The 10,852-nt window shown below is 29.7% G+C and overlaps 1 protein-coding gene and 2 long non-coding RNA genes across 3 annotated transcripts; 2 read left to right on the forward strand and 1 right to left on the reverse strand.

Annotated features, from left to right (window-relative positions):
- Positions 1 to 1,209: 1,209 nt before the first annotated feature.
- On the reverse strand, positions 1,210 to 9,810 carry LOC107367478 (uncharacterized). Its single transcript, XM_015935179.3, has 4 exons — positions 9,680 to 9,810; positions 9,239 to 9,487; positions 2,218 to 2,349; positions 1,210 to 2,127 (listed from the first exon to the last, which is right to left on the reverse strand). Exons 1-4 carry the CDS (start codon positions 9,773 to 9,775, stop codon positions 1,807 to 1,809), a joined length of 798 nt encoding a protein of 265 aa, XP_015790665.1. The 5' UTR covers positions 9,776 to 9,810; the 3' UTR covers positions 1,210 to 1,806.
- On the forward strand, positions 2,721 to 5,944 carry LOC107367479 (uncharacterized). Its single transcript, XR_003083294.2, has 4 exons — positions 2,721 to 3,014; positions 3,086 to 4,159; positions 4,781 to 4,964; positions 5,049 to 5,944. It is a non-coding gene; the product is annotated as an uncharacterized LOC107367479 (long non-coding RNA).
- Positions 9,675 to 10,762, forward strand: LOC149094149 (uncharacterized). The gene is made up of 3 exons (XR_016198351.1): positions 9,675 to 9,815; positions 10,057 to 10,387; positions 10,482 to 10,762. It is a non-coding gene; the product is annotated as an uncharacterized LOC149094149 (long non-coding RNA).
- The last annotated feature ends 90 nt before the right edge of the window (positions 10,763 to 10,852 follow it).

A 10,852-nucleotide genomic window follows, 5' to 3' on the forward strand; every position in this document is an offset into this window, starting at 1 on the left:
CATTGGTCTTGCACTTTAATTGTTCAATTGACAATTACAGTGATTCCAACAATTGGCCATCCTTGATCTGAATCAGTATCATCCTCATAACCATCATAATTATGATAATCATTTCACTCATGCTTTTAACAACAGCTAATAGTGATGAAAAGACCCGGAAGAAGAAGAGCATTTTTCATGTTCATCTTGACAATACTAATTGGCTATTTCTTAAATTATCATCATCACAATCATTATTACCACCAGCAATTACATTTAACATTACTTTTAACCAAAAGCCAAGTTTAAAATTTAAACAAAATCACCAACTTCAATCACTATCTTGCTAATTGAATGTTTTAAACGTTCATCAGGCAAGTTAACCAGAATCGCTTAAATCATCGTTATTTAAATTTCAGTCATTGATTTCAATCTTTTTCATGGCAAGGATCAAAGTATTAAAGTCATGTCATTGAAAATTAATCAAATTGCAACAATATAATACATTTTTTGGTCTTTTAATTTGCCTGGTTATAACCCGATTCGGAAATGGCTATTTTGCCAGAAACAGTAACAATAGGGAAACATTATGGAAATTGATAAAGCCGAAAAGATTCACGCAATTAGTTGACTGTATTTCAATTTTAATGATAACTGTGAGATTCAAAAGGCGTTATAAGGATTGTTTGCCTTCCACTTGCGTTTATAATCAAATTTCGGTGATTTAGGTTTTGTTTTGTCACTGTTTGCTCAAATTATTAACAACAAAACCAACTGTTTACTGTTGTTGTGAATAAATTTTTGGACAACATTTTTAAATGTCTTTTGGTGGTTAATAACTTTCATTTACTATGTTGATGCTTATTATTGTGATTATGATTATGATTACGTGAAATTTAAGACAAGGTCAAGAAGATTAAAGAAACAAATTAATTCAAATAATAATGATGGATAGTTATCAGAGTGGTCAAGTTATTAACTGTATTTCCGAGAGAAACGGTAAAAACGTGATAATTAGACAGGAAAATATCAAATTAACTATAGTAATGTAATGAATGTAAAGACTAAGTCACTTTTGGCTAAAGTGTAGTATTATAATTAAAATTTGTAAATTCATTAATATGTCCAACTCGGTGATTTGCATTTTTGGTGGACAACAGTAAAAACAATCACCTTAACACTGATTGTCCTACTTTTCAAAGCTGACCTTATGAAAACAAAAACCTTGGGTGAATATATTAAATTTTGTGAAGTTTATTCTTTTCTTTGACTTTACCAGAAAAAAAAATTCTGCAATGTATTTGTATATTTAACGTGATTAAATTAACTGCGACCGGAAAATTGATCATCATCACCTCCAAATTGAACATAATCCGACATAAATTTAGTTGCTTTTACTTTCAATTTTCCTTAACCACTCTCCTCCAGCAATTTGTTAATGGTAAGCTCAAGATTATTTAATTACATCACTTGTTTCGATCATCTTCTTTTTTCTCAAATAATTCTTGTCAATCCTTGGGCTGTACGGTTATACGTTGAAATTAATATCTTGAGAAGTATTCAGTCAGATTTTGAGTCGATTGTGTAAGGAGATTTTTAAACGTCTGGTCCTGATGAATGGCGATTCCTTGATTATTTTCTCATTCACTCCAGATAAGCATCATGTGAAATTTATATACGAATCTCTAAATTTCTTTTTCTTTGCATTCCCAACTCGTTCCATGTAAAAGAATAAAGGAAGATGTAATCTTATGAACATTCCTCTCTCTTGATGGCTTAGCTTTTAGATGGTGAAACATGTCTGCAAATGAATCAAATTCAAGTTGATTAAGCGCTTGTAGTTTCTGGAACTGGTATTGATATCTCATCATATATGTTCGATGTCCTGTTTTCTTGATTAGCATATGTTGCCATATATTTTCCAATCCAGGCAGGAATAAAAGCAGATGATGTTCTGAATGATTGATTAGCTGGCCTAAATCTGGTATCTGTATTGATACCCAATCCACTTGTCACAACGGAAACGCCACATTTGCTCTTTAAATAGTTGACATTGGATCCTGAATCTGATTCCGATGACAGCAGTGATGTACGAAATGTGAACATGGAACTGAGAAGATAACAAAACGAAAGTAAAAGACCAAAAACCTGGATTAAATCAGAAGAAAATACAAAGAAAGTTTGAGGTAAGCAAGGTTACAAAATAGGCGTCAAAATTGGCTGGATCAAGTAACTAACCGAAGAAACAATTTTAGTTGCATATCCTGGCTCCTTGAACCTTTGGTGACGATTACGATTGGCGACTTCAATCAGCAAAGTCAAAGAGCTCACCAAAATACAGATGAAAGCGAAAAAATGAAAAATAAAACACTAAACAAAAGGAAAGAAAACATGAGAATGATGATACTGTTAGAAGTTAATTAAAGTGTTGAAGAATGATATTGTCAAAAAAACTATTGAAAATTATCTGATGACACAAACAATAACAATTTGTTGGAAAGGTAAAAAATAGGAAAAACAAAGCAAGGTTGTTCATACATTAAGACAACCTTGTCAATCAAACCAGTTACAGTTTGTTGCCCATCATATTATAACATATTCAGTTGAACTTGACAAAAATATAAAGCGTAAACATGTAATATCGTAGTAAAAAATGAAACTGAATTAGGAAAATTAATATAGATTTAGGATCAAGAAAAACAAAAGTTTAACATTAATGATTCATTAACGGTCAAAGGATTGATATCGGTTATTGGTATCGAGTAGCTGTACTTTTTAATGAAATTGATACTAACAGATGACAATGTCGTTTATTTTGTTACTTCAATAGGAAATCTCACAATTAACCTTACAATTAAATTTTTACAATGACTTAACCTTCAAATTTTTGAACTCAAAAAGATAAATGTTGGTGACAAAATTAATGTAAAAAGGATAATCAACATCTCGAATCAAATTAAAGGATCTAATGTTTCCTGATCCTGTCTCTATACTTGTTGCGCTGCTATTGTTACCATTATCATGATATTTTCAGAGTAAGTCAATTTGTTTTCTTTAGCTATTTATTAAATGATTTATTTATATATCTATTTATATTTTTTTGCAGAAATATATTGTGTGCTTTGTTATAAATATAAAAAAGACCTTGTTAAATGTTTCCATGTTTAATTATTCAAGCCTAACCGTGAAGAAGGGCCATTGACAGTCAACAGGAGCAACAATTGCAAGCAACTCAAGTGGATATAATGATAGGAATCGGATTCCATGAAAGGCTGTTTTATTGCGTCTCAAATTGATTTTAGATTCTATTATTTCGATCAAATTGAGTTACCTGTTGAAACATTCGGACAATTTAGTCTATTAAAGTGATATTGTCAACAAAGCAAAACAGTTAGAGTGCAGAAACAATGCCATCAAGAAAGACTAGATAAATTAGCCATTAAATTTCTTGGTTTCATTGAAAATTAATGGACAGCTTAAACAAAAACATGAAATTGAATTATATTTGAATTTGAATCTTTATAATTGCATCTTTCCGCTGTTAAATGTTTCTTATTCCAATCTGGTAATGGTCAGGTAATGCTGCACTTTGATTGTGTGTGTCTTGATGGATGATTATTCTGCTGGTTAGTGTTTGTGTTTAGTCAAGTTAATTGGCTAAAGGAAGGGTCTGTTAGGGTTAGATTTTAATTTGGGTTCCTTGTTGGTTAAATTGGGGTTAAAACCAGAAGATTATCTCACAGCCTTTAATGCCTGCCTATCAATCATTATTAATAACAAGAAAATCAACTGCCAATCCCTTGTTAATAAGTAATCCAAATGGCTCATGGTTAACCAAGCAATGAGCATTCCTAATCAAGAGTGATTCTTGGTCAATTAGGCGAATCAAATTCAATTTTTACAATCACCGTAAACATCAACATCGACAATGGAATCACACTGATTAACAATGAAAAAAAGGCAACAAATCGAGTTAATCAAAAGTCCATTTTACCAATTGAATGCTGCAATCTTGAAATCAAATTCTCGAACCTCAAAGAGTAAATAAAACCACAATTATTTGGATAATTGGTTTTCATTATCATCATCAACCAGTAATTAACGATCATCAATCAAATATCAAATCAGATTTATCATTATAATCGTGTTTGTATGAGAAGCCGAGTCCAAACATTGACAGGTAATTACAACAATCAAAAGTTAAATTGTACGGTAAAATAAACAAATGTATAAAAGTATCAGAAATGATTAAGCTGATTGTGGAAAACGATTTTAAATGATTTATTTTAACCCTTAAGCTATGTGAATGGTTAACTCAACAAGTTGTGATTGAATGTAACAAATTTAATAGAAGCCAAATTTAATTAAAAAACAATCAATTCAAATTAGCCTTGTATTGTCTCTAATCAATAGATTATCAATTTAGCCTTTTCTCTAGTCACAATCCTATTAATTTTCTTGTTTGATCACAGTAACAGTTTTACAATTAAAATGAAACAAAGCTTCATTATTATACAATACAAATTGTGAATTACGCTCTTTACGGTTCTTATTAATAACCTTGATTGTTGCTAATAAATTATCACAATTGAAGGACATCATCAAATACAACGTTAATAACAATGCTTATTTAATCTTCATTTGTTCTCGCAATTAACTAAACTTGGGTAAAATAAACGGTAAAATAATTTCTTCAATTCTGACAATTTTAATCCATCACAGAGTAATCATGATATAATAATTGAAGTAAAATTAATTTACTCTTTTTTTTCAATTCAAATTTGGCTCTTCTTTTTCCCAGCATTGAAATTTCCTCGGTCGTGATGAGTAAACATTGAAGTAATGGCGTCTTGAAAAGGAAAGTTAACGTTTTTTTTTTTGCTTATCAATTTTATTTTCATGATTAACATAACTATTATGGTTATTATAATTTAAACCTTCTCATAATTTGATCAATTTACAATTTACAATTTGATTATGATTAGGTAAGTAATCGTTTTCTTGTTTCTATTGTTATTTGTAATACAACTTGGTAAGATTTTCTCTTTTCTCTTATTTTTTGTTTACAGGCAAACTCATGTCAAATTGAAATGATAATTGAATAATTGTTCAATATTTCAAAAGATTATCAAGGGCAAAAGGATTATACTTTAAAGTGACTAATAACCGATTGGAATTAAAACCATTTCGACCCAATTAGAATGGATTTTAATGTGATTATTTTACCTTTTGGTAAACGCATATTGGGAGGATTTGCCATTAAGCCAAAGCTGTGATTCAATAGGAAAAATCATTTCTACTATTCAATCGTCAAAATACGCAACTAAATTGTTAACAATTGGACATATCATCATCGTCTTTCTCAACCTAATTGATTCCTTTTCTTGCATTAGTTCTGATGATCAACTAATTGTTCAACTTGTATCCACTTCGCCATTTACGACCATTATTATTGTGAATGTTAACCCATCATTGTTATTATTAATTTTGTATTGTGCATATAAATTGGCAATTATTTAATTACAATAGTAGCCATAATTACTCTCTCTCTCTATTGAGGACATCTTCATTATAATTTTTTGATTTACTCAGCAATTTATTCAATTATGCATCAGACTAAATGTTTAAGGCCAATTGTTGCAAGATTTACCATCCAAATGATTATGCATTTGTGACTTAATCAATCTCAACCTTGACATGATCAAATTAATGATTTAACTTGAACAATCCAATGAGTAAAGATTGTGCACAATTGGATGGTCATACAACTCGAGATCAGTTTGAATAATGATCGTTAATACAGATAAACCTGATTTAGTTGAGCCACCAAAATAAAATTTTTGATTAGCTTTTATCAATTTACACAATCAGTAAGTTGTTTAAAATTTAAGGCGTCCGTCAAATCATGATATTGTAACAATCGACTAATTTACACTCAAAATTAAAATGAACCATTAAAAGTCAAGATGGCAAATAATGATGATCTTGAAGACTGAATATCATTGACATTTACAAATCATGTTGGCGGTAAACACAATTGGTTAATGGTTTCAAGCTAAAGAATGTAAAGAATCTAAAGGTGAATCACAATTAAATTACTCATCATACTGTTGGTAAATAATCAAATAAAACAATCTAAATGTAAATCGAAAAACTTGTTTGCACAATTAACCAGCAACAGTACAATAATGATTCAATCTGATTAATTGTTTTTCCCTTCTCAACTCCACTTTAATTATGAGGTAAAATCTGCTAAATAGATTTAAGGTGTTAATCAATTTCACCATTTAATAACATTCAAATTGATTTTGAAGATGGAAAAGCTTCCAAAATAATTTAGTCTGGAGTTTGGGTTTTAAATATAAAATTGGGTTCCAATATGGTTAAGTTTATTTACCTCAAAAAGGCAAAATGAAAACCTTTGAATTGGACAACAACAATTGTGATTATTGAAAGTTAATCAGTTAATGAATGGAATCATAATTTGCGAAAAAAGAGAAATGAAAATCAATGTTAATCAACTTGAAGTAAAATCATTTAGATTCACTTTGTTAACCATGAGATGAAAGTCAATTGTAATCAATATGTGACAAACGTGTTTAAATATAACTCATTGTTGGCGATCAGAAGAAATGATTCAATTTGAATTAGTGAAGCATCAACTGAATATAATTCATAAGCAACATCACATATTATTAAATTAACACTCAATGGTTAATAATAAGGTTTACGATCTATTCAATTGGGTCAATCAACTTTCATATTTTACCTTCAATTTTACCATTTATTTCAATCAGATGTCAAATTTTTACATTAACGTTAATTCATCTTTAAAAATTGATTCACTGTAAAAATCTGGTTGTAATTGTCATTAGATAGTCAATTGAAAGTTGAACCCAATTAACTACATTCACTTTGAGACAATTGTCAATCTTGGAAACATGAAGCTTTAACATCTTTCAGCAATTACTTTCCTCATTTAATTAGATTGGTTAATTTCGTTAATTAGATGTTGATCAGTAGTTGGGCTTTACTTTTGATTATAACATTTAATAATGATTGTTGAAGTAAATTCATTGAATGTATAATTTGCAATTTAAATTGTTACTTTACCCAATCTCATTGATTTGTAAAACAACTGTTAATTTAACCATAAAATGATGGTCGAGGTTGAGATGAATAATTAAATGTTGCTGTTAATGAATAAAAACAATAAGATAATAATAACAATTAACTGTGAGAAAGAATGTTCAACAATTTAACTTTCTTCTTAAATTAAGTTGATAAAGATTGACAATTTAGTCCTTTTTGGGTACTTTTTTGGGTTCCAAATGATGGCTTGGTTTATCTTGAGATATAATGAATTGGGATAAAGAGGTTTATCCAGCAACTCACCATTATCATTATAAACCAAAATAGTTTCATGTAATCACCAACATCAGGATCACCTTGATGATAATTAAAATGAATCCAATTGTCTGATAAACGGTTGGAACATTGAAATTGAAATTGAAAGCTAAACATGTTTTTCAAGCTTACCAGTTAACCAGCAAAGGAAACTTTAAGGCAACTCTTGTCTCATAAGATCTCTAGGTTGACCTGAAGCAACAGTTAACCTCTCAATTTCAATTATTCACTGTATTTGATTGATTGTTAAATTGTCTGATTGAATAATCAACAAAATTGATCAAATTATCAAAAGTAAATATATTTTTAAGGTTAATTCAAGGTCTTCATTGATTGAAAGCAAAGCAGATGAGTTGAATTTTTGATGATATCTTCAAGTCTCACGTTGAGATGAATTGTAAATGAAAGTGAATCTTGTTTTACAATTAAATTTTGTGTTTTTCCCAATCAAATGGTTTAATCTAGAGATGAGTTAACCAGGCAAATATGAAGCTAGTCAGACTAACAATTTGCATGCAAAATTAATCATTACAACGTTACGGTTGTGATTTGAAAGCTTTACATCTTTTTGATTTGGTTGAATCAATGTTTAGCAAAAAAAAAAGGAAAAGGAAATTTGATTTAATAACAATTAATAAATTATCGGGTGAATATAAAGGAATACCTTTCTATCGAGTTAGTTATTGATCAAAGTGAACCAGGAAAGTTGAAGTTGCAATGGAACTAAATTAAACTGTAAATTGTTATTCGTTACAATTAACCTGTTGATTGGTACAAGGTTTGACTGATTGTTTCCTCTGTAACAGTTGAGAGTCAGTTGAAAGTGAAAAATGATATTTCATGTTCACTTTGTGGTTGAACAATTGAAGGCACTTGATGTGTGCTGCGATTTAATCACAACAATGTATATATCACCAAGATAATCAACAACAGCATCATCGTAATCATCATTAGTGTTATTATCAAGTTATCCAACATGAAATGGCTCAAGTAAAAGGTATATCAAGCACGATTATCGTGTTGAATAATTGAGCCTTTGTCCAGGTATGAAAACGAGTATGTAACAACAATCTTTCATTGAAAAAAAAGGTAAAAGTAAAATAAATATTGCTCGATTGTTTGCTTACAATTGTCTAAATCATTGTTTAAACTAGTTTAATCAAAGCTAAAGTCAAATAGAGTGAGAACTTTATTTAAACTAAATTATCTTTTCAGTTACAATTTTCATCTCCATTCACTTTTCCACTTTTTTTTGCTGGTCTTTACTTTCTTCCTCCTCCATCATCATCACTTCTTGGCTGCTTACCTTCATCTTATCTTCTTCTCGTCCTTGTTGTCTTTTTACCTGCATTGTAGTTGATTACCTTTTCCAACAATGAATTTACTTTTACCTTTTTACTCCAGGAAAGACTATTTCTTCCTGTTAATCTTCACTTTCTCTCTTCATTGAGCATACAATTTCACCATCTTCAACTTTTCATGTTTCCAATTAAATTACAGATTCATTATTATTAACCAATTTATCCTTTAAAAGGTAACCTGATCAATAACTAATCTTACCTTTAACACACTGTGAGTGTAGCAAATTTGGTGAGACAGAGCATTTTTGTTGTGCTTCATCTGTTCACAATTTTGTATACTTAAAGGATAATTTCAACAATTGTTGGATAGGTAATTCAATATTGAACAGCTCTTTCCGTTTATGTCATCACACACACACTTACAAATAGACACAAAATAAGAGTACTAATAATGACGATTGTTAACCGGTAACAAGGGTAATCACATGAAACAGGAATGGTTTTAGGTAAAAAGGTAAAACTTGCAAAATAATCATCAATTTGATCCTTACAAAACTCAATTTGTTTGCTGAGGTGGATGAAATTGTTACCGATGATTGACAGGGTGATAAAGGTACACTCGATGAGGTTAAAGTTGCAATTATAATTAAAAAAGTACCAAAAAGACAGGCATAAATATTCAATAAAAGGCTTGTTTCAATGGATCCACCAGAAAATCCATATTCATTGGATCCGATATGAGGATTATAATACTGCGAAGATCCGCCGATTAAACAGGCAAAACAAATGATTCCTAAAACCTGTTGATTGAGAATAAAATAAAATCTAATTAAAATTGAACAGTGAAAATGATCAAAAGATGATTAATATCAAATTTTTCTAATTACACTTGATTGTATTGTAAAAATGAAAGCTATTTGCATGAGAATTTGAATGAGTTGAAGCAAAAACGAGATACAAGCGTAATGGAAAGGGTTCCAGCGGTTACTTACCAATTCAATCAATCTTATTATTCCTGGAATTGTTTTAAAGTATCGAATGTTGGCTTTTAATTGTGTTAAATTTGATTTGTTAAACAGTGTTGGCATCTTTATTTCACATAGATGAGCAAAAAAACACCAAAATCAAGTAAGTATCAATAATCCATGAACTGAACACCAAAAAAACTCTTTTTCTTTCCCACCAAACGAGGCTTTATTCACTATAAGCACTGGATACATTTATGTTACCCTTTATTTTACCATTTAGTTTCTATTAGGAAAATTGATCAAATCTGTGTTAAAGTAAAGCAATTTTTTTTCAAACTTCAAATGATTTACTATCTGATCTATAATTAGCCTTTGTTTATTTATATTTTTGTTTCTTCTAGTTTTTCAGTAAGGAATCCATGCAATATCACTTGCTTACAACTTGAAGCTTCCTACTCAACCAATTAACTTAAATAATGGTTTTGGTGCCAATCAAGACTGTAGGAGTTTTGATCTGTTATTCATTTCTCTATCAACATCAACATCATCAATATCAGTATAATCAAAGCCAGCAATATGAGAAGAAACAAACAACCTAATTTTGGCTGTTCAAATTGGTTCATTAGCATTGCCATATTGGTGTGAAAAAAGCTGTTATGGAAAGATATCGATGTCCTTTGTATCGTTAACAAGTTTTGGAATCAAATTTTTAACAAAACGACATTGATCTATGTAAATATAGCCTTTCTTGAGACAAGATTAATCTGATCTTCAGCGTCATGCTGCGATGTAATCCAATAATCTCTATTTTCAATGTTTTTTGCAGCTGAAAACAGGGCCAAGTTCAATGATACAACAATTTGAAAGCAACTAATAAAACAAGCTTCTAACTAATCATTAAAAATAAGCTTATCATGATGAAAAAATTAACCGTTTTTCTTGCCATTAGGAAGTGTGAAAGTTTAATGTGATCATTGTACATTAACAAATTAACGATAACAACAAGCTTTCCAAAGGCAAAACACAAAAACCTAATTCCTTTACTCGATTGTATGAAATTCAGTCACCGAGTGGCATCTATTAAATTATATTTTTGATATTTGATAATTTGATTACATTTGATTTTTTTTACCAAAACAAATGAGTTGTAAACAGTGGCATCTATTGTCAATATTTTGTACAATGGTCATCATAATT

Source organism: Tetranychus urticae, chromosome 2 (genome assembly GCF_039701765.1).
Source record: "Tetranychus urticae isolate SD_2017Ah chromosome 2, NJAU_TeUrti_SD_1.0, whole genome shotgun sequence".
Taxonomy (NCBI): Eukaryota; Metazoa; Arthropoda; class Arachnida; order Trombidiformes; family Tetranychidae; genus Tetranychus; species Tetranychus urticae.

Bases quoted from the DNA above. Each gene is read 5' to 3' on its own strand.
- LOC107367478 (XM_015935179.3), bottom strand. From the start codon at position 9,775: ATGCCAACACTGTTTAACAAATCAAATTTAACACAATTAAAAGCCAAC. The intron at 9,488-9,679 runs GTAAGTAACCGC...CTCAATCAACAG, and splicing joins TAATAAGATTGATTGAATTG to GTTTTAGGAATCATTTGTTT. The intron at 2,128-2,217 runs GTTAGTTACTTG...GATTTAATCCAG, and splicing joins CAACTAAAATTGTTTCTTCG to GTTTTTGGTCTTTTACTTTC.